Source organism: Ambystoma mexicanum, chromosome 2q (genome assembly GCF_040938575.1).
Source record: "Ambystoma mexicanum isolate Mex_15411 chromosome 2q, UKY_AmexF1_1, whole genome shotgun sequence".
NCBI lineage: Eukaryota > Metazoa > Chordata > Amphibia > Caudata > Ambystomatidae > Ambystoma > Ambystoma mexicanum.
Window position 1 is genome coordinate 1,349,670,224 of NC_090924.1, and position 20,469 is coordinate 1,349,690,692.

General features: G+C 46.5%; 1 protein-coding gene across 6 annotated transcripts in view; it reads left to right on the forward strand.

The window, feature by feature from the left end:
• The window catches only part of CNOT10 (CCR4-NOT transcription complex subunit 10), a 1,248,840-nt gene that overhangs the window by 62,524 nt on the left and 1,165,847 nt on the right, over positions 1-20,469 (forward strand). For all 6 annotated transcript variants that reach the window (XM_069648815.1, XM_069648816.1, XM_069648817.1 and 3 more), the window contains exon 3: positions 18,541-18,702. In XM_069648815.1, coding sequence (XP_069504916.1) covers positions 18,541-18,702 — 162 coding nt within the window. The remainder of the gene's footprint in view (positions 1-18,540; positions 18,703-20,469) is intronic.

Genomic DNA, 20,469 nt, shown 5'->3' on the forward strand with positions numbered 1-20,469 from the left:
GTAAATTAAAAGAAACCCCTGCCAATTCCCTATCAAACATTGGGGAAGGTAATAGCACTGTGAATGCAGGTGGTGTAATGCGGGTACCAGTGTACATGGGAGCTAATATCCCAGTGTTCTGCATTCCTTATATATTCAATTTAGCGTGAGATGTGTTCTCTTTTAAGGCAGAGTATGCTTTGCAGTGAAAATCAAAATCCAAATCTGAGAACTTTTTTACTTCTTTGAAGTGGGATTGCCTTTTGTAAGGACAAGTAATATTTGCAACTGTGGTTACTGGTTGAAGCGGCTGCAGAGTCACATAGCTCATTGTGAAAACTAATATAGCCTAGGAGGCATCCTGCTGTGAATGCCCCTAGACTGGATGTGTGCGCAACAAAATGAATGCTGAAAGAATGTTTTTTATTCATTAAAGGAATGGTTCAGTAAAAAATGTTTATTGCCCCTACGGGTCGGCCATGTGTTTTTAAGCCTAAGACGCTCGATTTTAGAAAAAATTCCTATGGACCTTACCCGAGTTTTCATCCATTATACGCACGCGAAAACAGGCATCAGGGAGCTGCCATTTTGTGGTGATCCTATCATTTCCCCCATCGCCCTGGCTGACCTGCTTTTGCAGCACTAAATCGTATCCCCTGCCCCTGTCATCAGCAGACGCGTACCGCCCGTTTCACAACGCCAAAGCACATTTCGTGTCAACATTCGCTGCGCTTCAGCTAATAACGTGTTGCCATGGAAATGGCAGGACGCCTCTTTCCTCAATAAGTATAAACAGACAGTTTCACAACGCACAGCAGCAGATTTTCGATTCCATTCCTGTTACTTTGGAGGATAGCTCAGCGGCAACGTGCTCGCCTTGGAAGCAAGACGACACGAAGCAACACAGGTTCGATCCCCGGGTCAGCGCTTAGAAACCTCTGGGTATTTAAGCGCGTTATAAATATGCAACTAAGACAAAAACAATTACGCAACTAAATACAAACAATTCCTGTAACAGCGCCTCGATGCCCGCGGGCTGAGCGCTTTAAAAAAGCAAAAAATAAATTAAAAAATTGAGTATTCTGTGACTCGTTTCTGTGCTCTGGTCAGCTACCTTTGTTGCTTGTAGCCCGAGTATACCAAGGAGGAACTACTGGAAAGGGAAACACGCGAAAACGATGGGCCTTCGGTCGGCAGTTGGGAGGACGATTCAACAGCTGAAGAGCCTGGACCTAGTTGCATGGACGGTGTTTCCACCTGGTGCACATGCAATCGGTGCGAGCTAATGCCAACCGAGGACGAGAACTGCTGCTGCTGTGAAAACTCGCGATGCGTGGCCTACATTTCGGAAGGCGATGCACGACCGCAATGCATCACCGAGCTGCCAGACTTCAGGGCAGCCTGCCTCACACGGTCCGTGTTGAGCATAATCATGGTGCTTATGCACGAACTTTGCGCAACTGTTCGTCCTCGTAATCCGAGTAACGAGTAAGTATACTCTGCTTGTCATGCCACTCCTATTTCATGGTCTTCTACTATATCCAAAATTACATATACATATCATTGTAATGCATGAAAGTCGTTCAATAGTGTGCAGTGTCTAGATAGCATTTGTCCGAGCAGAATGCCATTAGTTACAAGAATTGTCATTGACAACAAACGTTTATTAAACGTATCTTGTTCATTTAAAAACAGTTGGTATCATTCTTTTTCACACGTGGTACCGGCTGGTGGCCTATCATTCCTTTACACGGTGGCTTCACGGGAGGCTTGGACACCGCGTTCGAAGAATAATACCCGCCTGTGCCGTTCGTGCCATAAGAGAAACGTTCCCGAGTGACAGCGGTCAGTACAGGGGATTTTCTCTCACTGTGCTGCAACCTGACCTGTACAATGTGTAAAGTCTTGTATTTTTGTGCCATCAAAATAAGATACAAAATAAAACACCACATATATTTTAACAACGGTTGTTTCGATTTTTTTAAATGAATCAAGTGTGTCTCCATTTAAGGATGGACGTCCGACATCTGTGCTCCGAATGGGTGAAGGTCAGGTCGCTGTGAAGCAGGGTGGTCACTATCTAAGCTAACATAATATATACTCAATAATGCATGCACTAAATAACACTTGTTCAAAGTCTTTCAGTCGGTTATGTCTCTATAAAAGTCACACATATATCTATACTATCAATCAACATTGGTTGATACACTGTTTGAAGTGTGGGTCTGTGCTTGCAAGAATCTCCGGTATGTGGCATTTGTTATTGATAGGCAACAATATACAGCAGTAGGGGTCTAATGTTAGTTGGGGATCTGCTAGGTGGGCATCATGGCGTGGTCAGTGCTCTGGCACATGAAGAGAATACCTTGCAGGGACACAGGGTCAGAATGGCAGTAAGTTTCCACTGGCTAGGGTGCGTGGGCAAGGACACGTTTGTGGAGATGAACGAGCTATGTGCTTAGTTCAGGCTGGTTCACGTTCAGGACAGTGATCTCGGAGGAAGAGTGATGTGTTTCATTTATTAGCTGTTGCAAATGCCTCTGGAGTTTTCCAGTCCGAGTGGGAACGAGGGTGGGGGCCATGTGCACTGCGCAGTGAGGCCTGGTCACCAAGATGGAGTGGAAAGGGGGTACAAAAATGGATGCCCCGTGTCCTGCTCAGTGGTCCCATCTACGTGAATGTCAACCAAAGTTAACATCACATAAGGGAAAGGGGCGAACCCACTACTGGAGGCACTTGGTCCGAGTTTCTACTGAGAAGTAAAGGATGACCTCGCTCCCACACACTTGCCTGCATGCCCACCGGCCAATCCATCCCACCCCCCTCTATCAAAGGCGGTTCGCACCCGGGGATGAGCGCTGGCATGGGGGGCTGTCACGGGCGCAAACGGCCAAGGTGCCAAACAGCATGTAAACTTCAAAAGGTATCCCACGCCCAGGGGCCATCGCTCACATGGCCTCCTCAGACCCCGTGTCTCCAGGCAGGCGTCCCCCGAGGCAGGCCGCCCACCTGCAAATCACATAATACCACGACATACACATGTCATTCATTCACAAACGCACCCCTGTTTCTAATACTTTATAAACCACTTGATATGTCTCATGAGAACATCTTTGTGCTTTGCAAGTCAACTCCTGAACCTTCTACCTGAGAAGCACTGAGATCTATGCTAATCTGCTCGTCGTCGTGCTATCTGTGACCGCTCTGAGCAAACTCGTCAGTGTGCTACCTGTTCTCCTGCAACATACTGCTCGGCCTGCTGAATCCAACTGTTTGTTGGTCAAGGTAAGGCCATGTATCCTAGTCATATTTCGGTCATTTTTATATTTCAATCATATGAGATTACAGCACCCAATAGTGCTATGGTCATTGGTCTCATTGCTATTGACTTGAGTTTCAATTGTTATGCTATCAATAGATCTATTTATTTTAATCTGTGTCAATTGTCATCGAATTGCATCCTTCGGGGGTCCAGTCTATAATGTAAGCATGTTTCCTTCTCGTGCAAGACGGACATCCAAGGGACGAGTCGCATGTTCAGAGTTTAGTCCCATCATTTAAAAAAAATTCTTATGCAAATACTAAGCCGCACATGATGAACTGGTATAGTTCCGGCGACTAAAACAAACACTTGCATTGAACATGGTATGGTTCATTTACTTTTTTGACATTTTTATTCATCAAGGTTTTATAATAATCTTGATATTTACTTTTCAGAATGTTCAACAATGCCTGCCTGTTCGATTAGCGGTTCGAAGACCCATGCTAAATCTGAAGGCACTACAATGCATGTATTCCCGAAAACTGTTGATCGAATAAGAGAATGGGTCAGACATTGCGGATATCCACTGGATGAGCTGGAAAGTAGAGTCCAACAAGTCTTAGAGGACAAGAGGGGTGATCGATGCCGCCTCTGCAGCCGGCACTTTTCCTCGAACATGTACAGCACATCTTGGGTAACAAAGAAGAATAAACGGCGAACGACACGAAAATTGCTCGCAAACGCTATTCCAACTCTATTCGTCCACATTCCGCCACTGGTGAGTCGTGTCCGGATTTAGCTTTAGGCCTTGCGGTAGTGTGTAGGTAGCCGAATGGATTAATTGATATTTTAGGTGTTGTGTCCCTTGTAATACTTTCAATATTGATATGAATGTATAGCTTTTTGAATAATGACATTTATCAATAAATTATTTTTCGATTTTATAACCCCCAAAAGGAAATCTATCTATCTATCTATGGGCACAGGGAACTGTACTATATTGCGCATTTCCAATAGCATTATTCTCAAGTATTCTGTCGGTTTACATGGCAATTTTTAATATTTGCATTTCATTATCAAACAATAATTTACCTTTACAACTACTTGACTATCCACTGAATCTGAAGCAAGAACATTCTACATCCGTGACGTGCCCGCAGTTATCCACCACTTCTAGTGCGTATCAGGTACGCTACAAACTTGTTTTATGCATGTCAAGTAATAGTTTTTATGTATCGTGTGATTATTTTACCAATAGTTTGGTTAGTGCTTTCCAATTGATATACACCTTAGTTGTCGTCCCCTGGTGTTTGTTTCCAGTTATAATTAGAGTTATCCATACTAATGCAAGTACTGTCTTTCAGGGAGATGCTGAAGCATCCACCACATTGACAACAACCATAGATGTTCTTCAGCAGTACTAGGTATGGATACTAACAGCTCCATCGACCGTGATCGTCAGGACTGGAACACTTGTCGTTTGATTGTTCTACACCATGTTTCATTTGTGGTTAGCCATTGATATGTACCTGTGCGGTCGACCCCAAGTGTGTGGTGTTTTCAATATTGTAATCCTTACTAATGCAAATACTATGTTTCAGGCAGTTGTTGAAGCGTCAACCCACACACTTGATGCGGAGCCTGACATTCAAGTAATTCCAGGGGAAGCCGGACCATGCGGATACGAATCGGCGCAACAGCTTTCGGAAGTGCGCACCACATTTACAACATCCATAGATATTCTTCAGCAGCACGAGGTATGGATACTGACAGCTCCATCGAGCGTGATCATATAACGTGATTCCATTTGCTATACTACCTTCCCTATTAACGCAAGTACTGTGTTTCAGGGAGATGATGGAGCTTCCACTACAATCACAAGATCCCATTTAGATGATGCAGATGTAAAGAAATCTGAGAAATAAGTCGATTAAATCTGATCATATTTAAATATTCCTTGATTCTTTTAGACAATGCAACATTTGTGGTTATCTCTTTATATGTACCTGTGCCGTCGACCCCAAGTTTGTGTTATGTTTACAATATTGAAAACCAAACTAATGCAAGTTCTGCCTTTACGCTGGCCTAGTGCCTAGTTGATGGAACAGCCTTGTGGTTCACCGTGCGACCAAAGTGCTTCTTTTAACGAAAACCAACACCCTCTGTACCATAAAGGAACAGCGTGTGACTCACGATAATACGGAACAGTTTTTGCGGATAGAGATAAAAGAAAATAAATGGCATTCCGAGTTAATATGGCAATTGCTGCATATTCTATAAACATTTAATGTCAAATAAATGTACTTTACCAAATGTACCGTGTTGCTGTTTGATTTTAAAGTACAGTTTTATATTCCGAATTGTGGCACGCTGTGTTGTGAGTTGATCTATGTTGGTTACCGGGTTCTGTGTGAAGTCGCGTAGAAGACGACTGGGCGCGTTTGCCTACGCAGCACAGTAACGTCACGGAGTGAGGCGGGGAATATGAATATTTTGATAATGTCAGACGCAGGGGCGTGGTATAAGATTTAGTGCCGCAGAAGCAGGTCAGCCAGGGCGATGCGGCAAGTGATAGGATTATCACAAAATGGCTGCTCCCTGATGCCTGTTTTCGCGTGCGTTTAATGGACGAAAACTCGGGTAAGGTCCATAGGAAATGTTTCTAAAATCGAGCGACTTAGGCTTAAAAACACATGGCCGACCTGTAGGGGCAATAAACATTTTTACCGAACCATACCTTTTAAGAATTGTGCACATCCTTTGCATTCCCCTGTCTTTCAATGCATTGGCAAAGTCTAGTGTAAGCATGAAAGGGGTTTGCAAATAAATGTTACTCTAGAATAGTGCCCAGAAATATAAAGAGACTGGAAGCATTCTGTGCAATCCCTTTTAAAACTCTGCCATCATCTGGATTAAAAGGAATACATTTTTATTATTATGGTATTAATTGAGCGCGACCTAGCTTCAAGAAGCAACAGAGCGCTTTACAGAGGTACAACAATATAGATACGTGACAAAGCGCCTTACTGAGGAATATAACAGTACAGATGCATAACAGAGTGCCTTTTCATAGGTAGTGGTATAGATGTATAGCGCAGGGTGGGATGCAGAGGGGCACAGAGGAGGGGTCCAGCTGTACCGGGTGGCTGGGAGGATTGTTGGTTTCTGGCATCTAGTGAGGGTTGGCGCAAGGGGTGATGTGATGGCCTTGGTGTTAAGGAGGAGAGACCTCTTGAAGAGATGGGTCTTGAGTTCTTTTCTGAATTGTTGGAGCGTTGGGTTGAGTTAGATGCTGATGAGAAGGGAGGTTCCATCATCTTGGGACGTACGCAGAGAAGGCTTGTTTTCTGGTCTTTTGCTTTTTGTAACAGCGGATTTAAAGTCTGCATATGCTTCAGCTTCTGGTGGTGTGCTGTCTGCCGATGATGTTGAGTTTCTCCATAAGGTAGCTGGTTGACTTGAGGGCAACTGCCTTATAGATGTTGCAGCAAGACTTGAAGTGATTCATGCGTGCAGTTGGAGCCAGTGAAGGTTGAAGAGGGCTGGTGTTGTGGTTGTATCTGTGTAGACCATTGATGAGGCGTGCGTCTACGTGTAGGACACTTCTTGAGGGCACAAGGGAGGACAACGGGAGGCCTTTGAGGAGTGCATTGCCGACATCCAGGTGGGATAGGACCAGACGCTTGATCTAAAGCTGTCTGGTGGGAGGAAGGGTTTGACTTTCCCCAGGAGGGAGAGCTGATACCCAGCTGTCTTATTTGTGTCTTGAAGGAGAGGTTTTTGTCGATGTGGAACCCAATGGACTTGGCACATGAGGTGAGCTCTGGTGAGAAGCCCTCAGGGTTCATGGTTGACAGCCATCTCATGTCTGGGTGTTCGGTGTTATTGGTAAGGAGTAGGAATCCTGTCTCTAAGGGGTGGATCTTTAAGTATGCACTGGACATCCAAGACTGGATCAGCGAGAGGCAGATTTTGAGCCTTTGGATGCATTTGATGAAGTTGATCTTGAGTTATAGCTGTGTGTCGTCATATTGGTGGATGTGGATTGTGTGTGGCTATGAGGGCTCCCAGCAGATCCATTTATAGATTGAAGATCATTGTAAGAGGATGGAAACCTGCGGGACTCCACAGGTTGCCCAGTAACATTGGCGATCTAGAGGAGTACATCTGAACAAACTGCTGGCTGTTGTCGAGGTAAGATTTCAACCATTTTAGGACAAGCTTGCTGATCCCCATGCGCTGATGTAGGATGCCTGTAAGCACCTGGTGGTCTACTTTGTCGAAAGCGGCCGAGAGGTTGAGTAGAACCGAGAGGCAGGGGTGGCTATCATAAAGAATGTTGAGGGCATCTTCGACCACCTGTACGATTGCTGAATTTGGGTCTGAACCTGGATTGGTAGGTTTGGAGGAGATTGTTGGTGTTGTGTTGCTGCAGTGGTGCAGCTACCGTTTTCGCGATAATCGCACATAGGATGGGAAGATGGGGGATGGGGCGATAGTTACCTAGGTTGTCAGTATCCAGAGTGGGTTTCTTTAGTAGAGGCAGGATTTGTCCTGGGAAGGTGCCTTGAATTATGGAGCTGTTGATCTGCAGGTAGGGAAGGAGAGCTTCTGCCGGGAGGGTCTTGAAGATGGATGCTGGGAGGATGTCGTCTGTATATGATGTGGCTTTGAGGGCGGCCATTGTTTCTACAAGTTCCTCTATTGTGTCTTCGGTCTTGCTCAGGGTAGAGTTTTTGTGAGGAGGGATGTGAGATGTGTCTGTGGATGCAGCGCTGGTGTCTTTGTGCTGGCGAATCTTGCTGACTTTGTCGATGAAGATGTTTATGGCGGTGCATTTGAAGTGTGGTCAGCAGGGCCGGGTAGCGGGTTGATCTGCTTTGAAGAGGGCTCTGCTTTTGTTGTCAGCTTCTGCTATGGTTTTCTGTGTTGAAGAGTTGTCGGTGTGTTGCTCAGAGTTCCTTGAGGAGCAACAGGTCAGATGGGGTTCTGGAGGGCACCATGTTTTCTTTTTTTTTTCTTGATGACTCTTTTGCTGAGGTGGAGTTCTTTTGTGTACCAGGATGCTGATGGTTTTGGTTTGCAGGCGCGTTGTTTGAGGCATGTGTAGGTCGATGGTGGCTGAAAGGGTGCTGATCAGTGATTCCAGAAGTGTTGCAGTTCGTTTGGGTGTGCTCGGTCCATATCAGGTGGAGTTTGGCAAGGTCTTTTGTGAGTGCTTCCACTGGGAAGTTCTTGAAGGACCCCAAGGTTTGTCTGATGGCTTTCTATGTGGAGTGCTTGACTGGGGTGGTGGTTAGGATGTTGAAAGGCACAGCCAGGTGGTTAGGCCAGTCATGCGGGAGTGGAGAGCTGTCACAGAGGGAAGACGGTGCAATGATGATTAGGTTGAGGACCTTGCCTTTCTCGTGTGTTGGGTCTTTCGTGTGCTGTGTGAGGCTGAGGGTGTCGAGCACCGCGGCAAGCTTCCTTCGTCGGTTTGGTGGCCTTGTTCTATGGGAGGTTGAAGTTGCCTAGTAAGATGTTGGCGTGCGTGAGGGATGTGGAGGTGAACAGATCGGTACAATCTTTGATGAAGGCAGTGTTGGGTTTTTGAGGTCTGTATATGAGATTGAAGGGGACTGTCTGTCGGCGAGAGCGGTAAGTGGCAGGAGAAAGACTTCAAAGCAGCCAAAGGCATCGACGTCCAGACTGGTGCAGGGCCACAAGGTCTTGTGGATGACTGCAAGGCATCTGCCTGTCTTGTTCGGTCGGTCTGTGTTGGATGCTGTAGCTGTTGGGGACATGGAAGTCTAGGATGTGGGTGGTCTCTGTGATGAAGATGGTGTCAAGGTTGTGTGTGGTGAGGAGTTCAGCGATATCTGTTGCATGGGTGATAACTCAGCCGATGTTGGCGAGCATCAGCTTCCATGTTGTGGACGGTGAGAGGTTGCTGATGGACATGGGGCTGATTTAGGTGAGGTTGCTGCATTGCGGAGTCCGTAGGGGCGATATCGTTGCGTTGCCTTATGGTGGTGGGGATGGCCTGTGGAGACGGAGGGTGAAAACACATGTCAGCGCTTTGTTACCTGTTGTCCGAGTAGGCGTTCAGGCCCTGGATCCTCATGGTCCGAACAGGTCCATTCAGGAATTGCCCTTTACTTTTGACGCCTGGGAGAAAGACAGCCTTGATCACGTAAAAGCAAAAGCTGACTTGTTTGCATTGGCTCATGGAAGTTTAAATTTAGAGGTAATGTTCTTGGGAATCTAAACGTTCTGTTCTGATTACACATGTATCCCAATCATTAATGTATGGTCACAGTTCAGTTTAGATATGCATATGTGACCTTCATTAAACCTGGCTTTGCCTATTCTGATTCATCGGGGTGTGTGGCGTTGCTTAAATATGAATGAATATCTGTCGCCTTTTTGTAAATTTGTAACCCATTTATATTATGTAAAAGGTTCTAGTGAGAAACTAGGGATGTGCCAAGTAGAATGTGTTTCATAAAATTTAGAGGAGGACTTTGTAATTGAAAGTGGATGCTTTTGTGGAATTGTTGTATTGGGATTCATATTCATATAGGCGGGTAGCATTTTGTTTTTTGTTTTGTATATATCCATTTTGTAGTTATCTCTAGGGTAAAGCTGGAGACACAGTTGTCTGGAATGGAACTATTTTTAAAAATAGATTCAGGATCAGTAAGACCTCTAGGGGCCGCAGAGTGATGGCCGCCTAAGCTACTGGCTCCGTCATCCCCCAGGGAATTATGGCCGAGTGTGCCAGTGTCCCGCGCCAGAGTCGCCTGCCTCTATGCTGAGGGGGCACCAGAGGTGACCGGGGAGCAGATGGGAGGTGCTGGAATCAGGTGGCTGCCGGAGCTGTGTGCACCGTTGCGAGATGCCTGACGGCGAGTCCTGCGCTCGCTCCAGCACCTGATCCCAGGCGAGGGGGAGGAGACACCGGAGTACTGGACCTTGAGGGCCCCCCCAAGTAAAGCGCAGAGAAAAACTGGGGGTCTTGGAGACAGCGGCGACCCAAGATTCTGGCTGGGATGGAGTGTCCCCTGCACGGCTACTGGTGCATGGTGAAGGAGGCTGCCTATTGAAGCCCGGCGCAGGGGAGCTAGAGATGACTGCGCGGTCGTGCTCATGCGTGGCCAGTGTAGCGGGCAGCCTGGGTGAAAATCCATAAGGAATCCTGGCGGAGGAACTGTGTTACAGCACTCACTGGACATGATTTGAGTCCCCTTGTTTGTTTGTTTTATTTATTTGGTAATGCGCACCAAGCCCTTAGGTAGACAGGTGCAAACAGAAACAAGAAATCTTAAAACTTAGTTACAGAGGAAAGGTAGCAATACATAGAGCAGTAATTGCAGTAGGAGCCCAATACAAAAGGTACAGGAACAAGATGCATCAAATACAGTGCAAAGGTCTTGGTGAGACAGAGGCATTATCATAGGTATCAGTATATGCACATATACATATACATGTGGGTAAATGCAGCCTTACATGTCTGCATTATCGTATGTCCGTGGTGCGTGAATGTGTGATGGAGTTGGTGACCATATGTGCGGGGTTTAACCAGCTATAAAGAGGTTTGGTAGAAACAAAGGGTTGTGTGAGGGTGAAGGGTAGGGGTGTAGTTCGCCGGTTAGGTTTCATGGGTGTGTAGCCAATTGAGAATCTTATGTCTGAATCTAGGGTAAGGTTGTTCTAGTCTGAGGTCTACTGGTAGTTTGTTCCAACATTGTGCAGCTTTGACAGGGAAGCTGGCTCCTCCTAATGTCGAGCGTTTGAATCTCCAACATAAATGCGTTGGCTGATCTCGTAGGGCTGGTAGCTGTTCTCCTAGTAATTTTATCCATAAGGTATGGGGGTGCTAAATTATTCAAGCATTTGGAGGTGAGGGAAGCTGTTTTGAGGAGAATTCTGTCCGTTATTTTTAGCCAGTTAACCTCTTTCCTAAATGCTGTAATATGCTCTCTGTAGGGGATGTTCAAGGCTGCCCTCAGGGCGTTATTCTGCAGTCTTTGAATTTTGTCTGTAATGTATTTGTTGGCTCCTGAGTACAGGGGGGTTACAGTACATGATCAGAGCATTGGCTAACGTAGTGCAACTCGCTCTCGAGAAGTATACGTTATGGATGAGGCGAGGGACTTGACTTGCTTTTTGAGATTAAGAGAGGAGTCCAAGTAGAATCCTAAAGTTTTGACTACAGACATCACCTTGATAGGGTTATTATCAATGTTGAAGGATGTGTAGTTTGGGTGGAGTTTTTGGATATTAGTTTCAGAGCCTAAGATTAGTAGCTCAGTTTTTTTCGTCATTCAGGCAGAGGCCATGGGATGCCATCCATGCCTGAATGAGGGTATATATTTTGTTCACCAAGGCTGAGTCCGCCTCGAAGTTGCCCAAAGGGGGTATGAGGATCTGTGTCATCTGCATAATTAGTGTAGGTGACACCCAGTCTATCCAACTTGTCGAACAGAGGTTTGGTGAAGATATTATACATAGTAGGGGAGACGCAAGAACCTTGTGGTACCCCGCAAGTTATTTTGATGGGGTCGGCAGAGGCTGAAGTAGAGAAGACTCTCATAGTCCGGTTGGCTAAGAAGGATTGGACCCAGGATATGGCATCTTTGGTGAAGTTGGCGGCAGATTGGAGGTGGTTACACAGCACTACGTGGTCCACCAGGTCAAACGCTGCCGACAAGTTCAGGAGGAGTAGCAAAGCTATTTTTCCCTTATCTTTTAATTCTTCGATTTGTGTCTTAAGGTCTAACAGTGCTATTTCAGTCCCATGGAGAGGGCGGAAGCTCGATTGCCGTGAACCAAGTAAGTGGTTAGCTTCGAGGTAGTCCTGAATTTGTATGTAAGCAGCTCTGTCTAGAATTTTCAGAAGAAATGACACAATGGTAATGGGTCTGTAATTGGTAGGGATAGTGGTGTCCAGAGTTTTTTTGAGTAGTGGTAGGACCCAGGATTCTTTAAGGTTGGCCGGTACTATTATTATTTTAAATGAGGAGTTTATCAGCCTTGAGATAAAAGGGGCTAGGTCTCTAGCTGCATCTTTTATTATCTGTGCTGGGCACGTGTCGCCTTTACAGTTAGAGGGTTTGAGGGAGAGAATTATTTTTTCTGTTTGTTATGGAGATGGCCTTGAATCTAAAGGGAGTGGTTGTCCTTGACAACGAGGGTTGACTCGTTTGTTGGTCAATGAGTGGTAGTGAGGCCTTTTTTTTTTTGTGATTTTACATTGTAGGGACAGAATTTTGTTCGATAGAGCATTTTGTATGTTAGTACACCATGCTTTATCCTTTAGGGCATTGTCTACCGGTTGGATTGGTGATTCAAGTTCACAGAGGATGGAGAATAATTCTTTAGTATTAGATTTGGCTTTCTCAATCCTGTCATTAAAGGTATTGTTTTTGGCTTTGGTTATTCATTTTTTTTATACATTTAAGCAAATTGTTATTTTCAGATGAGGAGTGTCGCCAGGTAGACTGTAGTTTCCTTTTTTGTGATCTTAAGGATTTAAGTTGGGGGGGGGGGGGGGGGGAGAAACAGGCATTCAGGGGCGCTACTTGTCTAGCTTTACGCAATTTGATAGGAGCAATCCTGTCCAGCGCCTTAGTCATAGCATTATTGAAGGTGTTTACCAATGCGTCAGGGTTGTTATTATCCATTCCAGAGATGGTGGGGAGGAGAAGAGGGATACGTTTTTCAGCAGTAATATCCTTTTTACTTCTGGTAGGGAGAGGCAGTGCCACGTTGTTAGGCTTGGGGCTAAGGAGGTCTAATGTGGCAACAAAGTTTATTAAGTGATGATCTGTCCAAGATTGTGGGACAATATCAGTAATGTTGATGATGCAGTTTCGGTCGTCAACCCAGTCAAGGGTCCTTCCTTTTGATGTGTTGGTGAGAGGACTTTTTGCGTAAGACCGTGGTCATTTAGTAGGGCTGCAATAGATTCAGCATGTTTGTCAGTATCATTAAAGCCTAGATTGAAATCTCCCAACAGTAGTGTTTGGGAGTGATCTTTAGAGTTGTCAGCTAGCAGACTAGTTGGGGCGTCTTCGAAGGTGCCTAGAGGCCCAGGGGGGTCTATATATCAGGTGGATAGTTAGAGTACGGTTGTTGGAGAGGGGCAATTTGGCAGATAGTACTTCGCAAGATGTCAGGGGAGCTGAGGTGGCAAGTCTAATAGGGTGGGCTGTTTTGAAGATGATGGCTAGGCCACCACCTCTGGCATTAGGCCGGTCTACTCTAATGATTTTGTAGTTGTCGGGTACTGCTAGCATGAGAGTTGGTCCTGCGGCCTCATGTAGCCACGTCTCAGTTATGGCCAGTAAATCAAGATTGCCATTGTTTAAAATGTCTGCGATTTCGGTGGCATGGGCTACCACTGATCTGGAGTTTGAGGGACCCTTTCAGTGTTAGGGTACTGTCAGAGTTAGCAATTGGCAAGGTTTTATGTGAGCGGGTGTCTCGGACGGGGGGTTGATTTTTAGGGGGAGTTTGGTCAGTGGTATTGATGGTATACTTTAGTGTGGAAGGGAGGTTCTTGGACCGGGTAATCGTTCGGTTATTCGCATTGTTAGGTCCAGATTGCCTCCTATCTATGTACCTCATAGAAATGACCCTAAGTCTCAGGTTTCTGTCCTTAAGAGGGTTTGTTATGATGTCAGTGGCCATAATGGTTATAATGGCACAGGCAAGTGGTGCCGTTTGGTCAGGTAGGCAGAGGTTATTGTCAACTATATTGGAGTCCTAATCATCCAAATATTAGTTTAGTGTAGTGGAAGGCAGGACTTCAGCACTAACGTCTAGACTAAATGCAGTGGTAGGCGCAGGGCACCTCTAGTCTAGTCAATGCAGACACATCTAGGCTGAGAGCAGTTATAGGCATAGGGCACATCTGGCAATTAGGCTAGTCAGAGCAAAGAACATCTGGCTAAATGCAGTGGTAGGCGTAGGGCACATGTGGGCTAGGTGATGGGGACAGTACGGAGTTTATAGATGTATGTTTCAGGCGTACAAAGTATACGGAGTGTGATAACAATGCGGGCACAGGTGCGTTGGGTCAGATAGGAGATGACCAGGATGAACAGTATAGGGCATTACACAGAGCGGCCTAGTGAGGTGAAGTAAGGTATCAAACCGTGCACAATGCTATTGTATCGAAGTTCAGATTCTGTAGGTAAGTCAGAGAGGCATCTTACTTGTACGCAGCTGTTGTAGGGGTGGTGTAGACCACAGATCCGAACTAGGCAGGTGACGCAGGCAGCGACATCAAAAGAAGGCTTACTCTGAGGGGGACAAGATCCATGGCCCGGGCCTTAGACGCCTCCGGACAGGCTCCAGACAGGCAGGGGCTCCTTAAGTAGATGGCCGGCGCTCGCCTGCCGGCGTGTGGTTAGCCTTGTAAAGGGAAGGCGAGCCAATCGGAGCAGGCGCTGGTGTCATGTGGCCGCAGGGGAGGTCGAGGAAGTGCCAGCGGCCATCTTTGAAAGGGATTCCCTCGTGGGATCCAATGGTGGCCAAGAGAAGTGGCTGAAAAATAGCTTTTAGGCACAAATTCGAGCCTGCAGGGATTTTGTGGGCTTCGTTCAGGCAGTTTCCGGGATAAAGAAAAATGAACAGACAGTCTGTGGATGAGGCAAAGGTGCCTACCTTGACTAAGGTTGTGGCAGCAGGACTGCTGACCCTTCCCCCGGAGGAGCCAGCGGTTAGTGGAGACAGGTGCAGGTGCACTGGGGTGAGTGCCCCTCATCCAGGTTGACTGAGTGGAGTGGCTGGGAGCCTCTTGGGTGGACCAGCCCTACCCTGGAATCAGCAAATGGGAAGGGGGCCCACTTCTGCAACAGAGAGAGGCTGAAGGTGGACCCAGGTGAAGGGGCCCTCCAAATGGCTGAATAACCAACACAGGAGAAGCAGACTGGCTGGGCAGAGTCCCCTGTGACCACCAACAAGCTATAGTTCTGGACATACAGCAGGATTCGTATTGGCCACAATAGTCTCGTAGGAGGAACCGGGGGCGTAGGGGACCCGGAGAAGGGAATGGCATGCTCTGACTGGAGATTCCCGGCCATCTGTGGAGAGCAAAGGGGCTAGTGTTTGCAGTGGTAGTGTTCACAGTGGTAGTGTTCACCCAGCTACATAGTCCTGAAGGTGATGCCTGGCCCTGCTAGCAGCGCTTACGCAGTGGGGATAAAAGTGGAGGAGCAGCCACGGTTGGGAACCTCAGCAGCCAGCAAGATGTTGAAGGGCGGGGCGAAGCCAAAGACTTGCCCAGAGGACATCCAGTCATTACTGGGAACTCGAGGGAAAGGAAGAGAGGCTAACCTTAAAGAAATTGTGGCTGAGATCCACTCACCCACTCCAGGAACAGCAACGCCAACAGCCTTTACTATAGAAGATCTGGAGGAAATGCTCTCCCTACTAAAACAAGACCTCACGAAAGAAATCGAGGACACAAGAAGACTGTTGCAGACCTAGATTCACACATGATTGGGCTGGAGACGAGGGTCAATGAAGTAGAGGACACCTTATGCGAACAGGCCCACGACCAGGCAGAGCTCTCGAACATATTCCTGGGCATTTAGGAACAGATCGATATGTTGTGGGCCAGGAAGGAAAACCTCAAAAATTGCTCTCGGCTAAATAATATCAGGATTTGCAAAATTCAGAGGGAGGTTGCCGACCATGATCTGGAGGGCTATGCGAAGGACCGGTTTCAGGCTTTGTTGAACCTTCCCGAAACTGCAGAGGTGGAAATAGATCGAAAACACAGGGTTTACACTGCGGAATAGCGACGCAACCTGCTCCTGCATGTGCTCTCCCGCATTCTTTTTTCAGCAAAAGGAACTGATCATGGCGGCAGCGAGGAGACAAGAACTGGCCCAGTACCATGGAAAGCAGGTGCCGCTATTCTAGGACTTGGCGCCGAGGACCCTGGCAAACAGGCGAGAGTTGCATGTGGTGACAGCCTGGCTGCAGGCGGAAAGGATCAAATACCGATGGAGGTTCCCATGTAATCTTCTCTTCGAACATAAAAACCAGAAATACGTGATTGGCTCAGAAGAGGAGGCAGGACCACTGATGAATGGCTTAGGATCCTGAAGGCCACAAAGAGACTAACTGGGATAAAGCCAGGAGGCCAAGGTGGAGGAAGTCCCCGGAGGTGACACTTGGGCAAAGACTGAGGTGACCCTGAAATGATGATAAACCCTTGGCCTGGGTGTGGGCTTGTAGCGAAGATGTGGATTTGGTTTTTGGTTCACGGCTCACAGTTCTCTTTAGGATGCACATTTACTGGGTGAGAGGTTCCCAGCCCGCCGATTTGGCTGAGGCGGTATTGTACCTCCACGTTGGGAATGCACAAGGGGGGTATCTCATGATCAAAGGGGACCTGGGTGATAGGAGGGTCACGCTGGGGGCCACATATGGCCCGAATGAGAAGCTGAGGGAATTCTTGGATGGGCTCAAGGGGATTGTCCGGGACTTCATGGAGGGGGAAGTAATACTGGGCGGGGATTTTAATTGCGTGGTGGACCCCACAATGGATAAAACCTTGGTTCCGACTAACAATGACAAAGTCAACTTGTATGCCATGACCACTTTATTGAGAGAACTATCCTGATGGAGGTGTGGTACTGGAGCTAGACCTGGCACTAGGGGCAAGAAATCCATCTGACCATCAAAAATAGGTTGGTGGTCTAAAAAAGTAATGGGAATACGCTAAAAGTTAAATGGACCCTCAAAAGGACCTATGAGCTACAGAATTCCGAAAATGTAATGGTCTTAACCACCAGTCTGCATTGTAAAGGCATGCTTTTATCAGGGAGGTGTCTGTCTGGCAGATGCTGCAGGATTCACATCCTCAGGTTGCCCCTGGGATATGCCCTGAACACGGGAAGCAATTCGGGCACAGCTGAAAGGTGGGGCAAAACGGAGACTTTCTAAATGATCTGGCTTTCTACTCAGCATGTCCTTGCTCCGAAATAGAAGAGGGGCTCAATTTGTGCTGCCAGAATGGAGTTCATTCCGCAATCCAATTTTAAACCAAGCACTGTTAAAGGTTGTTGCATCTATGAATGACAACTTCCCAACATTTCCATCAATGTTCTTTTCACACACTAGGAATCCAGTTTGTACAATACGACCCTACAAACCCTCTGACGCACTTGCACTTGTCATGCAAGCTTTTCTACCACAAGGTGATGGCAGGATATACGTCCTACTGAAATGCATCAAGCAAAGGGAATGGAATCTTGTCCCCTCCGCAAGAAGTGTTAATTCTGTGAATGTATACTTGAAACACCTGTCGGAACTGGATTAATTAAAAGGGGTGCACATAGCCATAAACCAGGGGGACCCAGAAAGATTTCATGGAGCGGATACTGATCCTCTGCAGGCACCCATGGGGGAAAGAGTGCCACTATTTTCCAGCATGAAGGACAATCTGAGGTTTGAGAGGTGTTTCCCACCAGCTATGGCAGATTTACCCTATGCATTAGGCCTTCTCTCATGCCCTCTTAAAAGGAAACTCACCTGTTTCTGTGTAAATGTTGCACGTCACAAAGCCTATTTAGATTTGGTTTTCATTCCTTGATGTTTTAAAAGCACCTTGAAAGTACCTCTGTGCCATTGGGCTGCCAGTCCTGACCCTGCGCAATGTAGCTGTGACTTGTTCAAGTACTCAATAGGCTCACCCCTGTAGGACCTGCTCGGGTCCCTCACCACCACTTCCTGCCCTGGCTAGGGTTGATTTGTCATTGGTTTGTGGACTTCTCTGACACTGCCGACCTTTTTGAGGTGGTCAGATTTACAGCTTTGTTCTGCATACGCCACAGGATTCCTCGGTCTACGTTTAGGGGACTGTTACCTGCAACCCTTCTGTCCCTTCTCTCTGCACTCATGAGCCACCCGTTGGCTGCACTTCTTGAGCTGGCTGCACTTCTTGAGCTACCTGCACTGAGCCACACGCTGGCTGCATTTTTGAGTTACCTGCAATTCTCCACCCCCTCCCCCCACACCCTGCTTCTCTGCACTTCTCCCTTTCCACGTCACTGCACTTGTGAGATCGTAATGAGACGGGACTAGTAAGATTGTTGTTTTGTTGTCCCTATGTTCCCCCACCTGTCTTGTCGTGCCTAGAAACACTTGTGTACAAGCGCGTTATAAATATCATATATATCTCTAGTTCAAGTTTTTACTTCATGCAAGTTCTGTCTTGTTTTTCAGTCTAGCTTCCATGCATTCCTTCCATCAGGTCTGCCTTCAATGTATTGATTGCCTTTTCTTTTTTCTGTTAGGCTTCAAACTATGAAGCATGTCTGCAACATCTCAGCTGCTTGCAGGAAATCAACAAAGATGACTACAAAATACTTTTAAATACTGCAGTGGCAGAGTTTTATAAAAGTGAACAGACCATCACTGACAACTTAAAACAAACCCTTAACCAACTAAAGAACCAGGTAAGGTTAGAGTGCAGCCAGCTAGACCATGCATGATTATCCCAAATAAATATTTAATTTCTGTGTTTTTCTTGGACATTTACTGTGTAGGAGAGCAAATGTTGGTGGATCAGTAGTTGGAAACCGAGAATTGGTCATCTGAAATGTGGGCTGAATCTGTTAGTTATGGTTAAGAACACAAAACATACCTTTGCACCACCATAGTGGACCGAATTTATATCATATTCATGTACTGAGCAAGTGAACGTCCGAACCATTTAACCATGTTCTTTAGATGACATCCTTTGTGGGTGAGAAAAGCCTTTCTTCACCTGGGGCTCAGTTCCAGGTCTTGGCTTTTATTTACCACCCCTAAAATAGTGTATCAGGGAAGTTAGGGTTTGCATCAATTGAGTCATTGGACTGAAAGGATAGATTACAGTGGTTAGTAAATGTAAATCCCAGGTCTGGGACATTGTGTACCGTGTGGAGTAAGTAGTTGGTTAACTGTAAAGGAGAGGTGCCTCTTTTAAAATAACTGCGTTATCCAGAAACTCGAGGCCACTACCTTTTTAATCTGGCAAAGATTACTTTTTGCTAAGTGCATATACCTCTTTCGTATGATGAAATGCATATTGATTACTGTATATTGCTTGTTTAAAAATGCCTTAAACAAAATAGTAGCTGTACATTTTAGTGGAGGTAGTACAACAGATTTGAAAACATAAAAAGTTAATCAGACTACATGGATGGTTGATGTGTGAAGTATTCCTCTTGAAATGCTAATACTTGCTGCTAAAGTATATAACTGATATTATTTTAAGGTGAGTTAATGAAATAGCACAAAGATTTATTCCAGAGTGAGGGTCCTTCAACTGAAAGGTATACCTGACCCTTCTACTATACAGTATTGCATTGGTTAGGGTTGTTGTCTTGAAGTTTCTTGATCGAAGATTGGTTCTGAGCTGGGTATTGATGGCAACAATGCTGAATGACGCTTGGGTGGCTCGACAGCAGGCTTGGTATGATCTCACCTGCCCAGTGTTAGGCTGCAAGTCCTTATCTGTGAAGCACAGACGAAGCCGCTTGTCAGTTTTTTAAAAATTGTTAATCATGGTTTACTTACCTCCTACTCGTACATCCAGTCCCCTTTCCTCCATCCTTGTGGGTGTCCCCTCAACATGGGGATGGTAACGGATCCTTTGGGAGTGAAAAATTGACCTACCCCTTTAAATTTAGTTTAGTGTGCCCGGAGCGGCTTAGGGTATGGCAACGCCCCGCTGAGTCCCCACCCTCCGGCGCCTCATCGCAGACCCTTTTTTTTTCTATACGGTCTGTGTCGGACCTGGCAGCCAGCTCAGACTTTTTTTTTTCTTTTTTTTTTTTCTTTTGCTCTCCATTTTGTTTATTCAATCTTATTTAACTTCCCTTCTGTGACTTGCCTACCCGGCGCATGTCTGCTGCAGGAGGATTCATGAGATGTGCCGCATGCGACCGCTCGTTCCCAGCCTCGCACCCCCATGCACTATGTCCTCAGTGTTTGGGGACCGACCACCGCTGGGACACATGTTCGGCTTGCAGTGGTCTCGGTCACAGGGCATTGAAGAATCGGTTGTCGCGGTGGAGGGAGACCTTCCACACTTCTCCTCTGCCCCACCGTAAGGACTTTGTCTCCAGGGCTTTGTCTCCTTGTCAAGACAAGTTACGCCCTCTGTTCAGCAAGGCTCCACAGCTCAGCGGCTCCTTCCCCGGGGTACCCATGGATAGGAGTTCCTCGAATTCAGTTTC